Source organism: Arachis hypogaea, chromosome 11 (assembly GCF_003086295.3).
Source record: "Arachis hypogaea cultivar Tifrunner chromosome 11, arahy.Tifrunner.gnm2.J5K5, whole genome shotgun sequence".
Lineage (NCBI taxonomy): Eukaryota > Viridiplantae > Streptophyta > Magnoliopsida > Fabales > Fabaceae > Arachis > Arachis hypogaea.
This window is the reverse complement of record NC_092046.1, coordinates 140,638,140-140,662,241: the sequence shown is the minus strand read 5'-3', so window position 1 is coordinate 140,662,241 and position 24,102 is coordinate 140,638,140. Positions and strand designations below refer to the sequence as shown.

The following is a 24,102-nucleotide window of genomic DNA, read 5'->3' as shown; positions in this document are numbered from 1 at the left end:
GTACTACTGTTTTCTATTCAATTCATCTTATTTCACTTCTAAGATATCCATTCGCACCCAAGAACGTGATGAAGGTGATGATTATGTGTGACGTTCATCACCATTCTCCCCTATGAACACGTGCCTGACAAACACTTCTGTTCTACATGAAATAAGCTAGAATGAATATCTCTTAGATCTCCTAACCAGAATCTTCGTGGCGTAAGCTAGAATGATGGCGGCATTCAAGAGAATCCGGAAAGTCTAAACCTTGTCTGTGGTATTCTGAGTAGGATTCAATGATTGAATGACTGTGACGAGCTTCAAACTCGCGAGTGCTGGGCGTTAGTGACAGACGCAAAAGGAGGGTGAATCCTATTCCAGCATGATCGAGAACCGACAGATGAATAGCTGTGCCGTGACAGGGTGCGTGAGCATATTATTCACTGAGAGGAGGGGATGTAGCCACTGACAACGGTGACGCCCTTGTATAAAGCCAGCCATGGAAAGGAGTAAGACTGATTGGATGAAGATAGCAGGAAAGCAGAGGTTCAGAGGAACGAAAGCATCTCCATTCGCTTATCTGAAATTCCTACCAATGAATTACATAAGTATTTCTATCCCTATTTTATTATATTAAATTCGAAAACACCATTATCCATTTATATCTGCCTAACTGAGATTTGCAAGGTGACCATAACTTGCTTCATACCAACAATCTCCGTGGGATTCGACCCTTACTCACATAAGGTATTACTTGGACGACCCAGTGCACTTGCTGGTTAGTTGTATCGAATTTGTGAACCATGGTATTGGCACCATGTTCTTGGCGCCATTGCCAGGGAAGGAAAGAGCCATGAATTTTACATTATTGAAGTGTAATCACGATTACGCGTACCAAGTTGCTCATGTTGCCAGGGATTGTTCGAGCCTGGACATCACAATTTCGTGCACCAAGTTTTTGGCGCCGTTGCCGGGGACTTAATTGTTCTTGTTTGGCGCCAAGAATCGTCTGAGATACCAATCCCGGCAACAACACCAAGTTTTTGGCGCCGTTGCCGGGGATTGTTCGAGTTTGGACAACTGACGGTTCATCTTGTTGTTCAGATTAGGTAATTTTCTTTTTATTTTATTTTCAAAAATTTTTCAAAAATATTTCTAAAATTTTCTCATCTGTTTTCGAAAAAAATAAAAATTTTTTCAAAAATTTTTTTTATTATTTTTTTTATTTATTCAAAATTTTTAAGAATGAATTCTAGTGTTTCTTGAAGCAAGTGAAGCCTGGCTGGCTGTAAAGCCATGTCTAAATTTATTTGGACTGAGGCTTGCAATTTGTTATCAAGAGCAATATACTCTGGTGTTAAATGCTGAAGCTTGGCTGGCCATTGGCCATGTCTAGTGTTTTGGACTGGAGCTTTCTTTGAAAGCTTGGCTGGCTAGTGAGCCATGTCTAATTCCTGGACTGAAGCTTTAGACTAAGAATGCAAGATTCCTGGAATTCATGTTAAAAATTTTGGAATCCTTATTTTTCTTTTTTCAATTAATTTTTCGAAAAAATTTTTTTTCAAAAAAATTAGAAAATCATAAAAATCAAAAATATTTTTCTGTTTCTTGTTTGAGTCTTGAGTCATATCATAAGTTTGGTGACATTTGCATGTGCATCTTGCATTTTTTGAAAATCTCATGCATTCATAGTGTTCTTCATGATCTTCAAGTTGTTCTTGGTAAGTCTTCTTGTTTGATCTTGATATTTTCTTGTTTTGCATCTTTAGTTGTTGTTCATGTGCATTTTTCGTTTGTTAGAGTCTAAACATGAAAGATTTCTAAGTTTGGTGTCTTACATGTTTTCTTTGCATTAAAAATTTTTCAAAATTGTGTCTATGATGTTCATCTTGACATTCATAGTGTTCTTGGTGTTCATCTTGACACTCATAGCATTCTTGCATGCATTCATTGTTTTGATCTAAAAAAATTCATGCATTGCATAATTTTTATGTTTTTCTTTCTCATCATAAAAATTCAAAAATCAAAAAAATATCTTTCCCTTTTTCTCTCATCAAATTCGAAAATTTGGATTGACTTTTTCAAAAATTTTTAAAAATCAAATTGTTTCTTAAGAGTCAAATCAAATTTTCAATTTGAAAATCTTATCTTTTTCAAAATCTTTTTCAAAAATCAAATCTTTTTCAAAATTCTTAGTTATTTTCGAAAATTCTAAAAATATTTTTCAAAAATATTTTTCTTATTTTTATGTCAAAATTTCGAAAATAACATAATCAATTAATGTTTTGATTCAAAAATTTGAAGTTTGTTACTTGCTTGTTAAGAAAGATTCAAACTTTAAGTTCTAGAATCATATCTTGTGATTTCTTATGAATCAAGTCATTAATTGAGATTTTAAAAATCAAATCTTTTTCAAAACTAATTTCTAAAATATCTTCTTATCTTACCTTTTTCAAAAAGTTGGTTTCAAAATATCTTTTCTAACCCCCTAACTTCTTATCTTTTCAAAATTTGTTTCAACTAACTAACTAACTTTTTGTTTGTTTCTTAACTTTTTCAAAACTACCTAACTAACTCTCTCTCTCTAATTTTCGAAAATATCTTCCCTCTTTTTCAAAAAATTTCTTTTTAATTAACTAATTATTCTTATTTTTATTTTTGATTTTAAAAATTTTCGAAAAATACTAACATTTTTCAAAAACCATTTTCAAAAATCACTAACTCTTTTTCAAAAATTATTTTCGAAAATTCACTTCCCCCTCTCATCTTCTTCTATTTGTTTATTGATATACTAACATCTTTCCTTCAACTCACCAAAAATCCGAACCCCTCTCTCTCTGAGTTCAGATTTTCTTTTCTTCTTTTCTTCTACTCACATAAGGGAACCTCTGTGCTTGGGCAAAAAGGATCCCTATTATTATTATTTTTCTGTGCCTTCTTCTTTGTCATATGAGCAGGAGCAAGGACAAGAATATTCTTGTTGAAGCAGATCCAGAACCTGAAAGGACTCTGAAGAAAAAAAAATTAAGAGAAGCTAAAATACAACAATCCAGAGATAACATTTCAGAAATTTTCGAACAGGAAGAGGAGATGGCAGCCGAAAATAATAATAATAATGTAAGGAAGATGCTTGGTGACTTTACTGCACCTAATTCCAATTTACATGGAAGAAGCATCTCCATCCCTGCCATTGGAGCAAACAACTTTGAGCTGAAACCTCAATTAGTTTCTCTGATGCAGCAGAACTGCAAGTTTCATGGACTTCCATCTGAAGATCCTTTTCAGTTCTTAACTGAATTCTTGCAGATCTGTGATACTATTAAGACTAATGGAGTAGATCCTGAAGTCTACAGGCTCATGCTTTTCCCTTTTGCTGTAAGAGACAGAGCTAGAGTGTGGTTGGACTCTCAACCCAGAGATAGCCTGAACTCTTGGGATAAGCTGGTCACGGCTTTCTTAGCCAAGTTCTTTCCTCCTCAAAAGATGAGCAAGCTTAGAGTAGATGTTCAGACCTTCAGACAGAACGAAGGTGAATCCCTCTATGAAGCTTGGGAAAGATACAAACAGTTGACCAAAAAGTGTCCTTCTGACATGCTTTCAGAATGGACCATCCTGGATATATTCTATGATGGTTTATCTGAGCTATCAAAGATGTCACTGGATACTTCTGCAGGTGGATCCATTCACCTAAAGAAAATGCCTGCAGAAGCTCAAGAACTCATTGACATGGTTGCTAATAACCAGTTCATGTACACTTCTGAAAGGAATCCTGTGAGCAATGGGACGCCTATGAAGAAGGGAGTTCTTGAAGTTGATACTCTGAATGCCATATTGGCTCAGAATAAAATATTGACTCAGCAAGTCAATATGATCTCTCAGAGTCTGCATGGAATGCAAGCTGCATCCAACAGTACTCAAGAGGCATCTTCTGAAGAAGAAGCTTATGATCCTGAAAACCCTGCAATAGCAGAGGTAAACTATTTAGGTGAACCTTATGGAAACACCTATAACTCATCATGGAGAAATCATCCAAATTTCTCATGGAAGGATCAAAAGCCTCAACAAGGCTTTAATAATGGTGGAAGAAACAGGTTTAACAATAATAAACCTTTTCCATCATCCACTCAGCAACAGACAGAGAACTCTGAACAAAACACTTCTAATTTGGTAAACTTAGTATCTGATCTGTCTAAGGCCACTGTAAGTTTCATGAATGAAACAAGATCTTCCATTAGAAATTTAGAAGCACAAGTGGGCCAGCTGAGTAAAAGGATCACTGAAATCCCTCCCAGTACTCTCCCAAGCAATACAGAAGAGAACCCAAAAGGAGAGTGCAAGGCCATTGACATAAGCACCATGGCCGAACCTACAAGGGGAGTGGAGGACGCAAATCCCAAGGAGGAAGACCTCCTGGGACGTCCAGTGATCAATAAGGAGCTTCCCTCTGAGGAACCAAAGGACTCTGAGGCTCATCTAGAGACCATAGAGATTCCATTGAACCTCTTTATGCCCTTCATGAGCTCTGATGAGTATTCCTCTTCTGAAGAGAATGAGGATGTTACTGAAGAGCAAACTGCCAAGTTTCTTGGTGCAATCATGAAGATGAATGCCAAATTATTTGGCATTGATACTTGGGAAGTTGAACCTCCCTTGTTCGTCAATGAACTAAGTGATCTGGATCAACTGACATTGCCTCAGAAGAGACAGGATCCTGGAAAGTTCATAATACTCTGTACCATAGGCACCATGATCTTCAAGGCTCTGTGTGACCTTGGTTCAGGAATAAACCTCATGCCCCTCTCTGTAATAGAGAAACTGGGAATCTATGGGGTGCAAGCTGCTAAAATCTCATTAGAGATGGCAGACAGTTCAAGAAAACAGGCTTATGGACAAGTAGAGGACGTGTTAGTAAAGGTTGAAGGCCTTTACATCCCTGCTGATTTCATAGTCCTGGATACTGGAAAGGAAGAGGATGAATCCATCATCCTAGGAAGACCTTTCCTGGCCACAGCAAGAGCTGTGATTGATGTTGACAGAGGTGAAATAGTCCTTCAATGGAATGAGAACTCCCTTGTGTTTAAAACTCAAGGACCTCCCTCTGCAACCATGGAGAGGAAGCAGAAAAAGCTTCTCTCAAAGCAGAGTCAACCAGAGCCCCCACAGTCAAACTCTAAGTTTGGTGTTGGGAGGCCACAACCAAACTCTAAGTTTGGTGTTGAACTCCCATATCCAAACTCTAAGTTTGGTGTTGGAGAGTTTCAACAATGCTCTGAACATCTGTGAGGCTCCATGAGAGTCCACTGTCAAGCAATTGACATTAAAGAAGCGCTTGTTGGGAGGCAACCCAATGTCTATTTATCTAACTATATTTTTCTTAGTTATATGTCTTTATAGGTTCATGATCATGTAGAGTCACAAAATAAACAAAAAAATCAAAAACGGAATCAAAAACAGCAGAAGAAAAATCACACCCTGGAGGAGCATCTGTCTGGCATTCAAACACCAGAACAGAGCATGGTTCTGGCGCTGAACGCCCAGAATGGGCAGCACCCTGGCGCTGAACGCCCAGAACAAGCATGGTTCTGGCGTTCAACGCCGGAAATGGCACACAAATGGGCGTTGAACGCCCAAAATGGGCACCAACCTGGCGCTGAACGCCCAGAGTTGTGTGCAAGGGCATTTTACATGCCTAAATTGGTGCAGGGATGTAAATGCCTTGACACCTCAGGATCTGTGGACCCCACAGGATCATCTCAGGATCTGTGGACCCCACAGGATCCCCACCTACCTCATCATCTCTCTTCCCATTCATGATCATCCCTTCTGTTTTCCATTTACCACTCGCATCCATACACCCACTTACCTTCAAAATTCAACATCTCTTCCCCACCCAATCCCACCCATATGGCCGAATACACACATCCCTCCATCTCCCCCATATCTTCTTCTTCTTCTTCTATTCTTTCTTCTTTTGCTCGAGGGCGAGCAACATTCTAAGTTTGGTGTGGTAAAAGCATAGCTTTTTTGTTTTTTTCCATAACCATTGATGGCACCTAAGGCCAGAGAAACCTCTAGAAAGAGGAAAGGGAAGACAAAAACTTCCATCAAGGGTCTATAGCTCAGTGGTAGAACATTTGACTGCAAATCAAGAGATCCCTGAGATACCTCAGGGGATACATTTTCTTCCACACAATTATTGGAAGCAACTAAGGGTGGAACATCAAGAGCACTCCATCATCCTTCATGAAATAAGAGAAGATCAAAAAGCAAGGAAAGGAGGAGCAACAAAGACAAGGAAGAGACATAGAAGAGCTCAAGGACATCATTGGTTCCTCAAGAAGGAAACGCCACCATCACTAAGGTGGATTCATTCCTTGTTCTTATTTCTTCTGTTTTTCGTTTTCTATGTTATGTGCTTATCTATGTTTGTGTCTTCATTACATGATCATTAGTAGTTAGTAACTATGTCTTAAAAGTATGAATGTCCTATGAATCCATCACCTCTCTTAAATGAAAAATATTTTAATTCAAAAGAACAAGAAGTACATGAATTTCGAATTCATCCTTGAACTTAGCTTAATTATATTGATGTGGTGACAATGCTTCTTGTTTTCTGAATGTATGCTTGAACAGTGCATATGTCTTTTGAAGTTGTTGTTAAAGAATGTTAAATATGTTGGCTCTTGAAAGAATGATGACTAGGAGACATGTTATTTGATAATCTGAAAAATCATAAAAATGATTCTTGAAGCAAGAAAAAGCAGCAAAGAACAAAGCTTGCAGAAAAAAAAAGGAGAAAAAAATAGAAAAAAAAATATAGAAAGAAAAAGAAAAAGCAAGCAGAAAAAGCCAATAACCCTTAAAACCAAAAGGCAAGGGCAAATAAAAAGGATCCCAAGGCTTTGAGCATCAGGGGATAGGAGGGCCTAAAGGAATAAAATCCTGGTCTAAGCGGCTAAACCAAGCTGTCCCTAACCATGTGCTTGTGGCGTGTAGGTGTCAAGTGAAAACTTGAGACTGAGCGGTTAAAGTCAAGGTCCAAAGCAAAAAAAGAGTGTGCTTAAGAACCCTGGACACCTCTAATTGGAGACTTTAGCAAAGCTGAGTCACAATCTGAAAAGGTTCACCCAATTATGTGTCTGTGGCATTTATGTATCCGGTGGTAATACTGGAAAACAAAGTGCTTAGGGCCACGGCCAAGATTCATAAAGAAGCTGTGTTCAAGAATCATCATACTAAACTAGGAGAGTCAATAACACTATTCAAAATCTGAAGTTCCTATAGATGCCAGTCATTCTGAACCTCAATGGATAAAGTGAGATGCCAAAACTATTCAAGAGGCAAAAAGCTATAAGTCCCGCTCATATGATTGAAGCTCTGTTTCATTGATAGTTTGGAATTTATAGTATATTCTCTTCTTTTTATCCTATTTGATTTTCAGTTGCTTGGGGACAAGCAACAATTTAAGTTTGGTGTTGTGATGAGCGGATAATTTATACGCTTTTTGACATTGTTTTTAGTATGTTTTTAGTAGGATCTAGTTACTTTTAGGGATGTTTTCATTAGGCTTTATGTTAAATTCACATTTCTAGACTTTACTATGAGTTTGTGTGTTTTTCTGTGATTTCAGGTATTTTCTGGCTGAAATTGAGGGACTTGAGCAGAAATCAGATTCAGAGGTTGAAGAAGGACTGCTGATGCTGTTGGATTCTGACCTCCCTGCACTCAAAATGGATTTTCTGGAGCTAAAGAACTCGAAATGGCGCGCTTCCAATTGCGTTGGAAAGTAGACATCCAGGGCTTTCCAGCAATATATAATAGTCCATACTTTGGCCAAGAATAGATGACATAAACTGGCGTTCAACGCCAGCTTTCTACCCAAATCTGGCATCCAGCGCCAGAAAAGGAGCCAAAACCAGAGTTAAACGCCCAAACTGGCACAAAAGCTGGCGTTCAACTCCAAGAAAGACCTCTACACGTGCAACACTCAAGCTCAGCCCAAACACACACCAAATGGGCCCCGGAAGTGGATTTATGCATCAATTACTTACTCATGTAAACCCTAGTAGCTAGTTTATTATAAATAGGACCTTTTACTATTGTATTTGGCATCCTGGATTGTATTTTGATCCTGTGATCACGTTTTGGGGGCTGGCCATCTCGGCCATGCCTAGACCTTTCACTTATGTATTTTCACGGTAGAGTTTCTACACTCCATAGATTAAGGTGTGGAGCTCTGCTGTTCCTCAAAGATTAATGCAAAGTACTACTGTTTTCTATTCAATTCATCTTATTTCGCTTCTAAGATATCTATTCGCACCCAAGAACGTGATGAAGGTGATGATTATGTGTGACGCTCATCACCATTCTCCCCTATGAACACGTGCCTGACAAACACTTCCGTTCTACATGAAATAAGCTAGAATGAATATCTCTTAGATCTCCTAACCAGAATCTTCGTGGCGTAAGCTAGAATGATGGCGGCATTCAAGAGAATCTGGAAAGTCTAAACCTTGTCTGTGGTATTCCGAGTAGGATTCAATGATTGAATGACTGTAACGAGTTTCAAACTCGCGAGTGCTGGGCGTTAGTGACAGACGCAAAAGGAGGGTGAATCCTATTCCAGCATGATCGAGAACTGACAGATGAATAGCCGTGCCGTGACAGGGTGCTTGAGCATATTATTCACTGAGAGGAGGGGATGTAGCCACTGACAACGGTGACGCCCTTGCATAAAGCCAGCCATGGAAAGGAGTAAGACTGATTGGATGAAGATAGCAGGAAAGCAGAGGTTCAGAGGAACGAAAGCATCTCCATTCGCTTATCTGAAATTCCTACCAATGAATTACATAAGTATTTCTATCCCTATTTTATTATATTAAATTCGAAAACACCATTATCCATTTATATCTGCCTAACTGAGATTTGTAAGGTGACCATAGCTTGCTTCATACCAACAATCTCCGTGGGATTCGACCCTTACTCACGTAAGGTATTACTTGGACGACCCAGTGCATTTGCTGGTTAGTTGTATCGAAGTTGTGAACCATGGTATTGGCACCATGTTCTTGGCGCCATTGCCAGGGAAGGAAAGAGCCATGAATTTTACATTATTGAAGTGTAATCACGATTACGCGTACCAAGTTGCTCACGTTGCCAGGGATTGTTCGAGCCTGGACATCACAATTTTGTGCACCAGGCATCCAACAGGGTGACCCCCTATCTCCATATCTATTTCTTTTTTGTGCATAAGGGCTTTTCTTCTTACTACACAAGGCAGAGCAAAACAGATTAATTCAAGGAGTTCAAGTTAATCGGAGATGCCAAACAGTTAATCACCTTTTGTTTGCTGATGATTCAATCCTTTTTTGCAAGGGCTCACCTAATACAAGCCAAAGCATTTTGGAATTGCTAGAGATCTACGACAGCTTCAGTGGGCAAAAAGTCAATTTGAACAAGTCGGCCATCTTTTTTAGTCACAACACACCTCAGAACACAAGACTAGCAATTGCGCAGACACTAAATATTGAACATATTGGAGCCCAACAAAAATACATGGGCTGCCCTCCATAGTTCAGAAATCAAAGAAAGCAACCTTTGGAGCTATCAAGGATAAAGTTCAGAAGAGGATTATGGGTTGAAAAAGAAGTTTATTATCCTCAGGTGGCAGGCACACGCTATTGAGAGCAGTGGGGGAAGCGATTCCTATTTACACACTCTCTTGTTTCAAGCTTCCAGACACGCTGTTAACTGAGATTCATAGCATGCTCTCGCAATTTTGGTGGGGTCAAAAAGGCGCAGAATGAAGACTGGTTTGGATTTAATAGGACACAATGACGAGACCGAAGAAAGATGGAGGGTTGGGGATCAAAGATCTAAGGGCACAAAATTTGGCTTTATTGGGCAAGTAATGTTGGCGTCTAATAAAATACCCTAATTCTACACTGTCAAGAATGTCCAAAGCTAAATATTTCAGATATACAGATTTGTTACATGCAGAGATAGGAAGCATACCGTCGTGGGGCTGGAGAAGTGTTCTTGAAGGCCGCAAGGTGATTGAGAAAGGCTTTTTATGGAAAATAGGCTCTGGTGCTAATGTCCGCATCTTCCATGATCCTTGGCTCCCACCACCATTGCCCTTTAATGTCCCTCAAGCTGCAGTGACAATCCCACCGAATCTGCAAGTGTATTATGTTAGTGCGCTACTAAATCCTGATAGAAGCTGGAACAGAAACCTGATTGAGTCAATTTTTCCAGTTGATATATGCAATAAAATTTTTTCCATCAAACCAACAGAGGAGGAGGATAAAGTTAATTGGTGCTGGACAAAATCTGGTATATACGAAGTTGAGTCGGGATACAAAGTTGCTTATGGGTTCTTTCATTCTCCTACTTCATTGATGTCTCAGAACATACAGAACCACAGAGTATGGAATAGCATTTGAGAATTGAAATTACCTCATAAAATTAAGATTTTTTTATGGAAGAGTCTTCATGAAAAGCTTCCAATTTTGCAACAAATCCATAGCCGATTTGCATCCACGCTCACCACTTGCTCAAGATGCATGCTGAAAGATGAATCAATTTCTCATGCCTTGTTCCAATGCCCTCTAGCTTCAATAATCTGGAGTCTAAGCTTAATAACCCCTGACTTATGGCAAAGAGAAGAGGAGACCTTCATCAATTGGTGGCAACGAGCCTTATCTTGGGTAGCGGCTCAAATCGAAGGTAGACAAAAGATCCTTTTTATTGCGACGCTGTGTTGGAGCACTTGGAAAGCGAGGAATAGGTGTGTCTTTGAGAAGCTAATAAGCCCAGCGCCGAAGATAGTGCAAGAAGCCAGCAGTCTAGTGCGTGAACTCAATAGCCATACCTGATGAATGCTAATAATTTCTCTTTATTCTTACTTTACTCTTTCTTAAACTATTTGTCTTCCAATCACATTTGGTGATAATTGGAAATACCCAACTTTTTTTGTACTTCTTTATGGAAACATTATTATTTTATAATAATAAAATAATATCTATCTTTGGAGAAAAAAAAAGAGAACAGTGATTTATTTTATTATATTATTTTTGTACCAAATAACAAAAAAATTAAATTTTATGTCCATTTTTTATTACTTATGTTACTTATCTATAGTTATTTAAATTATACTCTATAGTCATTCAGTCATGTTTTATTCCAATTAAAAATAGTTATGAAGTCATTTTCATTTTTTTATAGGAATACATCCATTATATCATGATTTTAATAATTAATGTAAAATTTAAAAAATTAAATAAATATATTTATTTTGATTATATTCAAGAGTGAATTATATATATTTCTATAGTCAAGAAATAGACTTAACTTATTTTATAATAAATAGTTTTTTAATCATCAAATTTATAAGAAAGATCCCATCTTTTTATTTATCCTAAAAGTTAACATTAGAGCTAATGTTAATAATTTTTTATTAACAGAACTAAAATAAAACGTAAAAATAAAGCTTGAATAAGAATAAAAATACAAAATTTTGAAACCCAAAATATAAAATGGTTATAAGATAAAAAAAATTACTTAAATATAATTTTTATAAGGTACTCCATGAATGAACTCAGATAAATAAATATTATATGTAAAATGAATCTTGATATATTAGTACAAAAATTATTCTGTGTAAATTTTTTAAAAAAAATATTGTCCTATTAAACTATTTTACTTTTATTCTTTTAAAATCATATCCATAATTAAAAAAATCTGCATGAATAATTTACCTCCAATAGAAAACTCTTGATAAAGTTGCTGTAAAAAATATGTGAAAAATTTTTTTATTCAACGTAACGAACAGATGTACGGGAGAAGTTTTTTAATAATAAACTTCTCTAGGGTAATATTGAAACTTAAATTTTGGACCCCAATTGATATTATATATTGGGTATGTACCTAGAGTATTTTAGAAGAGTATGATAGAAGAAAAATTATTCTGTATAAATTTATTTTTTAAAAAATTATCCCTATTGAACTATTTTATTTTTATTCTTTAAAAATATATCCAAATAAAAAAAATGCAACAATAATTTATATTCAATACAAAAATCTTAATCAGATTACTGTGAAAAAATATATAGAAAATTTTTTATTTAAGGTATCTGATGAAAGAATTTTTTAATAATAAATTTTTTTAAAAAAAATATTAAAACTTAAATTTAGACACAAATTATCCTTATATTAGGTTTTATGTTATATCTAAGTAAAGTGAGAAGAATGCAAGAGAAGATGAATAAGAAAAGAAAAAAAAATTATTATGCATAAACAGTAATCTGAGATGATAGATAATAAGAAAGGAAAGATAATTATAGAAGTTCTATGATTGTGAATTAATGAGATAAGAGAGAACATGAATGTATGTGATAAGAGAGAAGATGAGGTAGTGAAAGTTTTTTAATATGGAATAACTGACATATAGTGGGATAGATTATTAGGAAGGGTAAAATTGGAAAAGAATTTTGGACATGAAACCCATGTTTTGGCATTATATATTGTTATAGATGTAACACCCTAACTTTTAGCATCTCATGATCGCACTAAAGTCCGAGCGCTACATACATCTATTCTTTTAATTATATATTATGTTTATTTAATATTGAGTCTTCGCGACTACGAACCGAAAGTCTAATTAAGAAAACGGAAAGGTTTTACTTTTAATCACTTAATCACAACAGTATATATATATTCACATAGCTTAATATACATAAACTTATTCAAGGAACCTCAAATACAATTTCTACCCCTCTAAAAACAAACAATAAATGACAAGGGGAAAATAAAATCTAACAACTCAACTTGTAAACAGAATCTTCTATACTCTTATAGTTCTGCCCTAAGCCTTCGCACCTGTAGCTAAAAGGGGTGGAAATAGGGGGTAAGAACTGGGAAATTCTTAATAGGGTCAGGGTTAGAAGTTAAGTTCATTTAATTATATTCTCAGCCAATAACAATAGTCAACAAAGTATAATCCAACTCAACAATTACAGAACATAAAATCCAATCACGAGTACACACAATCATAGAAAACACATTCATAGCAAACACAATCACAAACACATATGCGCAAACAAGTATGATACATGTCTAGTCCTATACACTACAGGCCATGAGCTCATGTGTCGATTTGTTGCCTGATTTCCGACACAGGTCCTAAAATAAGCGTTTCGTACCGCCGTTCTTATCTCAGCCAACGTCCCCTCCATGAGCATTACGTATCGCCGTCCTCATGGAGGAACCTCCTTTCCGGTCTCCAATGAGCGTTACATATCGCCGTCCTCACTGAGCCGTCCTTATAGTATCAAGTGAGCGTTGCGTATCGCCGTCCCCACTAGACACTTGGCACTAAGATTCAAAATACATCTTGGTACAAAATGCGCCAAATTCTTAGGTATGTCTTTTATCTTCTCGTAACATGTAATGTGATATATTTTTTTGATATGTTCAAATTTTAAGGTATTTATATTGAAGTGATTAACTGCCATCTCAACAAAAAATGTGACATTTAGTTTACTATTTTTTCTCAATTATTTTTTTTTGTGAGATATTTGTAAAAGCTACTTGGATTCGGTTTTTTTTTTCTTTTTTTGAATATCTTGGTGAATAAATGCATTAATTATGTTTGTACGGTCAACAAATAAAATGCAATTGTAATTATTTGCATTTAAACTCAACTCTTTTCAAGGTTTTTTCTTTGTGTCATTCATTTTGTATCAAATATCAAATATTAATATTTTATTTATATCTATAACAATATATAATGCCAATACATGGGTTTGGTGTCCAAAATTCTTTTTCAATTTTACCCTTCCTAATAATTTATCCTACTATATCTATTATAATATTCTGGATTTTTGAAAATTAAGTAATTAGTTATTTATAAGTTATTATAGTATATTGAGATTTTGTTTTTAAGAAAATTATTTTTAATAAAAATAATTAAATAAAATTTTATGATTATTGAAGTTTAATTTAATTATAACTTATTCTATTAATTTGAACTATTTGTTAAAAACTATTTTGATAGGTAAAATTAAGTTGATATTTTATTATTATTATTATTATTATTATTATTATAAATAAATACATTATGCACATATAATAGAAAAAAAAATATTATCAACAAAGGTATTAAGGAAAAAAAAAACAGAAATGAAACTTGGCTTTTATATATATATGACTGTGTACACCTGACCCTTTATTTAATGGAACTATGATACCCTGATTAGTATTATTATTTAATATTAATTTCTTTGATTCCTTTCTTTTGGCTTAAGCCATTAAGGACAGAAAAATCAAGAAAAAGGCAAGCGTATGGCTTGTTTACATTATGTATATGAGGCTATTAAGAAAACAAAGTTCAAAGAAAAGCCAAACGTGGCTTGTTCACATACATGTATATATATAGATAATGTGACACCTATCCTTTTTATTCCATTAAGCACTTATCCCCCTTTATTTCATTAATTACCTATCATTAGCCTTTAGTTTCTTTTCTTACCACTATCGAACCTAAGCAAATAAGAAAGAAAGACCAACCGTGGGTGAGGGAGAAAACCGTAACTCCATTGATGTTCGGACTTCGATTTTTTGAGATTCATAAAAATGTTTTATATCTTTTCCCTCTTCGTGTTAGCGTCACTTTTATTCGGTGAAAATTAACAGTGACGAAACTCCCCTTCCCTTTGAGTTTGGCCAATTGAAGTTAATTTTCCATTGCATGTTGTCGGAAATTGATTAGATATGCGACATTTTCTTACAGTTATTAAATGATGGATTATTGTCCATAGTATGAACAGTTTTAAATTTTATTCTTATATAGTAAGTTTGAATTTCAATTAAAGATGGGGCATCCGAAAAAATGAGATAATAGGTCAAAATATGCAAAATGTGATTGTAAGGTTATCCCGGTATATTCTTTTGTCTCAGCAAACTTCAGTACCATTAGCGGTCGCAACGGAACAATTAAATTGTTGAAACAAACCAAGTATGAGTATGCTAAATCAAAATTTTACAACTTCATATATCAAACCTACAGGAAATGATGCATCTATCCTAAACAAAAGAAAATCCCATACTCATCCTATTCCCAACCAGTGGGAGCAACAGCTCCGGGTACCGGAACGGAAGGCTGAGGAGCTGGAACCGGTTCCCAATCACCTGCAGCTGCAGCTATAAAAAGAACTTAGGTCAAACAAATTGTGATCTTATATTTTTTTAACAAGACTATGTTAAAGCTGTAAGAGTTTCTACCATTTCGAGGGAGAACCTTTGAAACACAAGAACATATTAAAAGCTTGATGCAGCAACTATTACGCATCCAATTTATTAGGAAAAAGGGGGGAGAACAAATACGGACGTAAAGAGAATGACAATACAACCAATCAAACTGAAATTAAATCACACAAATGACTAGCATATAACCACAGATCCAAAGTTGAATAAATTATTCTTACAAGCATCTGGGGCCCAGTCAGCAGGCGCAGCTGCAATAGGTTGTTGTGGAACTGCCTCAGGCCAGGGTTGTTCTGTGACAACCGCCCATTCACCATCAGCTGCGGGGAAACCGGCAATGCCAGCAGCACCAAAGTCTTGAATGGCATATTCTGGGGCAGCTGGTGCTTCCTCCTCCTCTTGTTGCTTGGCCTCTTCAGGTTCTCTATAGAAGAATAGATCCACCTACAAATGAAAAGTTGACATAAATTATCTAATATTGGAAGGTTACCACAAAATAATATTACTATCTTACAAGAAAATATGAATTTCTAGACGCTTGCACGTACTGAAAGAAAACTTGTTCTGAATCAAGTGCAAAGTAACAATAGTTACATTCATAAGAGCAGAAATAAGTTTTTACCATCACATCCCATTTAAGCCCTGGACGAATAATACCCCTCATCTGCAAAACCATCCTTGCTAATAGCCAAAAAAGACAACCAATACTGTGCTTCCCCTTATTATTGGCAGGAATGCCAACATCAACATACCGCATTGGAGAATCAGTGTCGCAAAAGGCAATGGTTGGAATATTTCCAAGAGCACCTTCCTTAATCGGCTGCACAAAAATGGAAAAACAAAAATGAGATCAACTAATAGCAGAATTTCAAAGCCCCATGAAAACATTGGTAGTTAAAAGTGAAAACATATTATATATACAACATTACATCCTCAACACAACCAAAAAACTCTTTGAACATCTAATGTGGTACCTGATGATCAGTCCTTGGATCAGTCAGAATGAGAAGGCGAGGCTCGTTATAGGATGTCTGCATCTGATTAGTGAATGTTCCAGGAGTGTGCCTTCCAGCAATTGCATTTGCACCGGTGTATTGGGCAAATTTCAAGACTGCCCTCTGACCATATGGCCTAGCAGACTGAACAATGATATCCTGCGGATTCTCGATGGCGACAATAATCCTAGCAGCAAGTTGGAGCTTCTCCCATGTCTTGCCAAGGTTAATTATGTAAATACCTGGTAACAGGAAATACTAAAAATCAACAAAAAGATAAAATGCGTGCTTTGTTCAGTACAATGTACAAACAAAAGAAGAGTAAATTGACAAAAGTACACATAAAAGAGTTTGGGATGGACAAAAATACCTACAAGATTCGTGAATACAAAAGTATTCTTCAGATATTGTTTTCGATAGACAAAAGTGTCATACTGTTAGTAAGGTTTGATATTTACAAATCTTTAATGTGTACTTTTGTCCAATGAAAACAATCTTTGGGTGTACTTTTATATTTATAAATCATAGCCTGTATTTTTATCCACCCCAAACTCTTTCACGTGTACTTTTGTATATTTATTACTGAATTAGAATGATTATAGGCATCTTAAGGTTTGATAAATTTTGGAACAGAAGTTACCCGTTTATAACAAGCTAATAAAAAGCACATAACAAACAACAGAACCCTATAGACACGAAAGATAAATAAATAAACCGAAAAGAAAATTCACGAATGAGCAAGGAATATATAGACAGAATAAATAAATAAATTTCTACACAGATCTCTGTGTATTTAATATGAGCAAACGAATATCAGAATAAACCCCAAGATATAACGTTACAAAATCAAAATGCCCTTCAAATTCACCACAATCGACTCACGCTTCAATCATATTCATATTCACAACCAAAAAGTAACCGAGAAAATAAGAAAAAAAATATCAAAAGAAGAGTGATTTACCATCATTGCGGCGTTTGAAGACATAGCGTTCCATCTGGAAGTCGCAGTTTTTGGTTCCCAAATGCACCTCAGCCGCAAGCATCATCTGGATGTCTTGCTCCTTCTGAGAGAGCTGGCGCGGCGCAGCGGCGGTTGTGGTGGCGGCGGAAGTGGCCATAGTTGCGGTGGAATTTGGTCTCTTGAGAAGATTTGGAAACGCTTGAAGGTCCAAGTAGTAGCAGTGGCAGCGGCCAGAGGAAGAAGGTTTGACGAGTGAGGGTTTTGAGGAGGCACTTCTTCTGTTTCTCTCACATATATATATACTAGTATAAAACCAACTATTGTTTTATTATTATAAAAATTTATTGATACTTATTTATTGATATTAATAATTATCATTTTTAACTTTAAAAGTTTTCATATATAAAAGTCAATTATTAAGTGTATAAAACTGTTTTATTCTCTATTTAATAAAAATTAAAATAATATTGTTAGTTTTTAGTTTGTATTAATAGATTCTACTTAAATATAAAAATTATGTTTATGTGTTTAAATAAATATTGTTACGCAGTCTCTGTTATACTATCCAAAAAAATTAAAATTTTAATTAAAATAGTTTATATTCTAACTACACAAATAACAAATAAAATAAATTGTGTATCATTTTAAAGAGGTTCCTATTTTAATGAAGAAAAAAATAATTATATTAATTAAAATACAAATACCAAAAAAAATATTATTTGTACACTAAATATTTTTTGTATCTATATAAAAGTATATTTATTATTAATTAATCATATATTTAAATTGTTTTTAATTAACAAAAAAAAATTTGTGTATAATTATTAAAAAAATACTGGTATCAAAATAGTATTTATTATAAAGATGTATATACATCAGAAATAACAAAAATTAATCACTTAAATTGTTTCTTTTAGATATTCATTACTAATAAATTCATAAATATATCTTACTTTTTAGGTTGCGAAAACTGAACCGGCCATTGAATCGATCAAATAACTGGTTTAATAGTTTAACGGTCTAATCAGAATTAAATCGGAGTCGAACCGGAGTCGAACCGATTTAATTAAATATACATTAAAATTATTTAAAAATTAATATTCAATTTCAAATATTTAAATTCAATATTTTTAAACTAATTTTAATTCAATTACAAATTTCAAATATAAGACAAAATTCAATTCAATTCAATTCAATTCAGTTACAAATTCCATTGATTCCACCAAATTGCTAGCATACCATAAGCCCTATTCCAATCTGTTCATCAACAAAATAAATAAAACATTAGAAAAATCAATTGGGATTTTTTTTTGGTAGCATTACAACAGGGAAAGAAAGATTTTAAATTATAAGTATAGTTTGCTGTGACAGAGTGCAAATATCTTGTCTTCAACAATTCCAGCGGCTTTGGTTTAACATTCAACAAAACAAATAAATAATTCAATTTCAAACTCAGAACAGAGACTCAGCTCAGAATCTTCAAAATTAGTTGGAAAAAAGATGAATGGCAAAGAGCCAAAGACAGAATGAGCTCGGAGAGTCTGAGACAGAGTTACCTAAAATCAGAGGAGAAGAGAAGGGGCGACAGCCAAAACGGTGAGGAGTGGAACAGCGACGACCGACGGTGAGGAGTAGAGCAGCGACGACCCACGGCGAGGAGCAAAGAAGCAGCGACAGCAAGAGAGCCCGAAGAGGGACCTTGAGCTTGGACAAAGACACAGAGAGAGAGAGAGAGAGAGAGCTTGAACACGAGACCCACAGTCTGTCCCGTCGGTGGCCAAGGAAAGGAGATCAATGATGAAGAAGGTGGTAGCTAGGGCTTCTAATGGGTGTTTGCTCTGGTAGGGTTCAATTTGGGATTTTGGTAAATAGTAAATACTCAATATTGAGAGAGAGAAGGGAGACAGGGTGTCTGTTTTGCTTCTGCCCGTCTGGGTTTTTTTTTTTTTTTTTAAGGATCAAAACGACGCCGTTTTGAATCCTAATAGAGAACCAACTCTCTAAATAACCAGTCCGGTTTAGCCAGTTCACCGGTTAACCACCAGTTTAACCGATTTTTTGCAGGTAGTTTTAGACATCAATCAGACCGTCTAAAAGATCGATTTTCGGTTAATTCGATCGAACCAGTCGATTCGATCCGATTTTCAAAAATTTTTATTGTAATATATCCACCATTAGCTAAATTTTGAATAAAATAAAAATAAATTTAATTTATTATTTACCATGATAGCAGTAAAGACAATAAATTTTATGTTTGTTTAATTATTCAATAGAAGATTTTTACATAATATCTAAAAACAGAAAGATAAAAATACTTCCTACAAAAATAGTATTATACATACTACCATCATCGCCTACACAAATATGAAAATTACAAAAAAAATTTAAATATGAGATCATTTTTCTATTCTATAAAAATTATTATTATTATTATTATTATTATTATTATTATAATAATAATAATAATAATAATATTATTATTATTATTAAAAGAAAAATAGTGAAGTAGTGAAAAATAAATAATTTTGATACGATCTAATTTTTTACATGGTTTTCGAGTCTATGCTTATTTGATAGTTAATATTTTTATTACTATTATTTGGTAAGTATTTTGTGAGTTAAATGAGATTTATTTATTTATTTATTTTACCAACCTAAAATACCTTTTATTTTTTAAAAATAAAATCTTAAAATTTTATCCTTTAATTAATACCGCATGAGAAACATTTACCATTTGTACCATTTTAAAAAAATATTTATATAAAATAGGAGTATATTTCCGCTATTTAATTCATGTTAAGTGATCTTCAATGAAATTTTAAATTATTATATTAATTTGATTGATAATCTGAATTTGATTTATATTAATTAGTTTAGAACATGATAAAGAAGTAAAATTACTTAACCAAAGCCTAAAATCATAGGCAAAGAAAAACTTAGTAGGATAGTCAATTTTATGACAAAAATGATAAAAAATAGCAATTGAAATATTCAATTCCTTACCAGAGTAATTATAAAAATGATAAAATTGAGATATTAATTTTTAAAGACTAATACCTTATCAAAACGTAATGTAACAAAAGAAATTTTCTGGTTTGCTATTTTATAAATTTATCAGTTCACTCCATCATATAAGTCTTTTTCAATAGGACATTTAAATTGGTATTTATTTGAGTCAATCATTTGATATTAAAATGAAATGTCAATTTAAATGCCACAAATAAATTTTTTTTTAATTTAAAGAGAATTTATTTAGTTTAACATAAAATGTTTAAATATAAAAGTAATGAGAAAAGAAAAATCCTAAGAGATGTTACAAATTCTAATGGTACAATGCTTTGGATTCTCATGTTTTGAATGAAAAAGAAAAGAAAGGACAATAACAATATAAGAGACCCACTTCAATGAAATTCAGTAACATTCATATTTTCAAATTCTTCATTGTTACTTAGCTTACCCGAGATTGTTCAGATCCAATGTAACTAAATATAATCACAAAAATAATTGTTTATCCTATAATATGAATACGCTTTCCATTTAACAATGAGCAGCAGTATGAAACTTTGAAAAAAAATAGCAACTACACTTATGAAAATGGTATGGTGAAGCAAAAACAGATAATAGAACTTGCAAGGATGGAGTAATGACAAATAAAAATAGGTAATGTATCTTATAAAACCTAAACATTCTGTTATGAATGTACAAAAAATAAACTTGTAAGTTGCACAATTTACCTTTTTGTAGAGAACAGTTTGTAGGGATTAGAAATTAAAAAAAAATATTAACAATACTAAGTAAAAGAATAGAATGTAGTAAAATTTCATATGAATAAAAAGATGCTAATCACCTACTTATACTCGTATAGACATATATGAATATGAGTGAATTCCGATAAATAAACATGTGTCAATAGTTATACAACATCACATTTAGTAAAACAACTTATTTTTGTAATTTTTCTATCCAAAATTATTTCAACCACCCAAGTGAATATGTCAATTTTTTGCCTATTAAAAAGACAAAGCAAACAATAAAAAAATCTTAAAAAATCTAAAAAATGTTCACAGCAATTTTAGATAAACTACCATTCCAATAAAATTATTTTATGTTTTATTTATCTTTTAATTATCAAAACATCATAACCATTTGAATCCGCCTGACTAAGATTTACAAGATGACTATAGCTTGCTTCAACCCGACAATCTCCGTGGGATCGACCCTTACTCACGTAAGGTATTACTTGGACGACCCAGTGCACTTGCTGGTTAGTTGTGCGGAATTGTGAAAAGTGTGATCACAATTTCGTGCACCAAGTTTTTGGCACCGTTGCCGGGGATTGTTCAAGTTTGGACAACTGATGGTTTATCTTGTTGCTTAGATTGGGTAATTTTATTTTATGTTTAAACTTTTTAATTTTATTTTCGAAAAAAAATACAAAAAAATTTAGTTTTCGAAAAATTCATCAAAATTTTTAAGAATGAATTCTAGAGTTTCATGAGATATGTTGAAGCTTGGCTAGCTGTTAAGCCATGACTAATCTTTTGGATCGAGGTTTCCACTTTTCATTGTAGAAAAGACATGTCTGTATTTGTTATGCTAAAACTTGGCTGGCCATTTGGCCATGTCTAATTCTTTTTTACCGAAGTTTTAGACTAACATTGCACGAATCCTGGAATTCTTATTAAAAATTTTGAACTTCTTTATTTTCTTTTTCCAAAACAATTTTGAAAAAATACAAAAAAAAATTAATAAAATCATAAAACCAAAAAAATTTTGTGTTTCTTGTTTGAGTCTAGTGTCAAATTTTAAGTTTGGTGTCAATTGCATATTTTTATTTTTTTTAGATTTTCGAAAATATATGCATTGTGTTCTTCTTGATCTTCAAGTTGTTATTGATGATTTTCCTTGTTTGATCCTTAATTTTTCTTGTTTTGTGTCTTTTCTTATTTTTTTTGTGCATTTTCGAATTCATAGTGTTTAAACATTAAAAATTTTTAAGTTTGGTTCTTGCATGTGTTTCTTTTCTTAAAAATTTTCAAAAATATGTTCTTGATGTTCATCATGATCTTCAAAGTGTTCTTAGTGTTCATCTTGACATCCAAAGTGTTCTTGCATGCATTACTTGTTTTAATCTTAAATTCTTATGTCTTGTGTCATTTTGTTGTTTTTCTCTCTCTTCATTAATTCAAAAAAATAAAAAATAATATATTTCCCTTATTTCACTCATAAATTTTGAAATTTTGGGTTGACTTAGTCAAAAAAATTTCAAAATTTAATTGTCTCTTGTTAGTCAAGTCAAAATTTCAATTTAAAAACTTTATATTTTCAAATCTTTTTCAAAAATAAAATCTTTTTCATTTTTCTTTCATGTTTTTTGAAAATTCTTCAAAATAAAATTTTCAAAATCTTTCTCTTAATTTTATTTCATAATTTTCGAAATTATTGCTAACATTTAATGTTTTGATTCAAAAATTTCAAGTTTGTTACTTTGCTGTTAAGAAAGATTCAATCTTTAAATTCTAGAATCATATCTTTTAGTTTCTTGTTAGTCAAGTCATCAACTTTAAGTTTCAAAATCAAATCTTTTTAAATTTCTTTTTCAAATCTTTTTCAAAATAAATTTCAATCATATCTTTTTCAAAATTCTTTTTAATTAACTAATTATTTTAAATTCTAATTTTATTTTATTTCTTTTCTTAAATTTTGAATTCTAACTTACAATCAAAATAAAAACAAAAATATTTTTCTTTTCTTTTAATTAATATTCGAATACTCTCCCTCTCTCATCTCTTTCTATTTATTTTATTTACTAACACTTCTCTTCTACTCAATTAATAATTTGAACCCTATCTCCCTCTCTGTGTTGGAATTTCTTCTTCTACCTCATTCTTCTATTCTTCTATTCTTATACTCACATAAAGGGATCTCTATACTGTGACATAGAGAATTCCTCTTCTTTTCTGTTCTCTTCTTTTTCATATGAGTAGGAACAAAGATAAGGATATTCTTGTTGAAGCTGACCCTGAACCTGAAAGGACTCTGAAGAGGAAGCTAAGAGAAGTTAAAGCACAACACTCTGGAGAGGACCTTACAGAAATTTTCGAAAAAGAAGTAGAGATGGCAGCCGAATCCAATAACAATGGTGGAGATGCAAGGAAGGTGCTTGGTGACTTTACTGCACTAACTTCTGACTTCTATGGAAGAAGCATCTTAATTCCTGCAATTAGAGCAAACAACTTTGAGCTTAAGCCTCAATTAGTTTCTCTAATGCAGCAGAATTGTAAGTTTCATGGACTTCCATTGGAAGATTCTCATCAGTTCTTAACTGAATTATTGCAGATCTGTGACACTGTTAAGACCAATAGGGTTAATCCTGAGGTCTACATACTTATACTTTTTCCTTTTGCTGTAAGAGACAGAGCTAGGATATGGTTGGACTCACAACCTAAAGAAAGCCTGAACTCTTGGAAAAAGTTAGTCAATGCTTTCTTGGCCAAATTCTTTCCACCTAAAAGTTGAGCAAGCTTAGAGTGGAAGTCCAAACCTTCAGACAGAAGGAAGGTGAATCCCTCTATGAAGCTTGGGAAAGATACAAGCAATTGATCAGAAGGTGTCCTTCTGACATGCTTTCAGAATGGAGCATCTTATGTATATTCTATGATGGTCTGTCTGAATTATCAAAGATGTCATTGGACCACTCTGCTGGTGGATCTCTTCATCTAAAGAAAACACCTGCAGAAGCCCAGGAACTCATTGAAATGGTTGTAAATAACTAGTTCATGTATACTTCTAAAAGAAATCCTGTGAATAATGGGATGACTCAGAAGAAAGGAGTTCTTGAGATTGATACTCTGAATGCCATATTGGCTCAGAATAAAATATTGACTCAGCAAGTCAATA

The 24,102-nt window shown here is 33.6% G+C and overlaps 2 protein-coding genes and 2 non-coding genes across 5 annotated transcripts; 1 reads left to right on the top strand and 3 right to left on the bottom strand.

The window, feature by feature from the left end:
* Nucleotides 1-3,471: 3,471 nt before the first annotated feature.
* LOC112725522 (small nucleolar RNA R71) lies at nucleotides 3,472-3,579 on the bottom strand. The gene has a single exon (XR_003164625.1). It is a non-coding gene; the product is annotated as a small nucleolar RNA R71 (small nucleolar RNA).
* A 6,356-nt stretch (nucleotides 3,580-9,935) lies between these two features.
* Nucleotides 9,936-10,427, top strand: LOC140176249 (uncharacterized). Its single transcript, XM_072206186.1, has one exon. The coding sequence runs from the start codon at nucleotides 9,936-9,938 to the stop codon at nucleotides 10,425-10,427; it is 492 nt and encodes a 163-aa protein (XP_072062287.1).
* A 4,475-nt stretch (nucleotides 10,428-14,902) lies between these two features.
* On the bottom strand, nucleotides 14,903-19,144 carry LOC112723029 (small ribosomal subunit protein uS2). 2 transcript variants are annotated; one of them, XM_025774247.2, is made up of 6 exons: nucleotides 18,759-19,144; nucleotides 17,203-18,459; nucleotides 16,221-16,483; nucleotides 15,869-16,066; nucleotides 15,468-15,690; nucleotides 14,903-15,183 (listed from the first exon to the last, which is right to left on the bottom strand). In XM_025774247.2, exons 2-6 carry the CDS (start codon nucleotides 17,357-17,359, stop codon nucleotides 15,095-15,097), a joined length of 930 nt encoding a protein of 309 aa, XP_025630032.1. In that variant the 5' UTR covers nucleotides 17,360-18,459; nucleotides 18,759-19,144; the 3' UTR covers nucleotides 14,903-15,094. The 2 variants fall into 2 exon arrangements, with proteins under 2 accessions (XP_025630032.1, XP_025630033.1); XM_025774248.2 differs by having other exon boundaries at nucleotides 14,903-15,177.
* A 4,579-nt stretch (nucleotides 19,145-23,723) lies between these two features.
* Nucleotides 23,724-23,831, bottom strand: LOC112725126 (small nucleolar RNA R71). The gene has a single exon (XR_003164253.1). It is a non-coding gene; the product is annotated as a small nucleolar RNA R71 (small nucleolar RNA).
* Nucleotides 23,832-24,102: the final 271 nt, after the last annotated feature.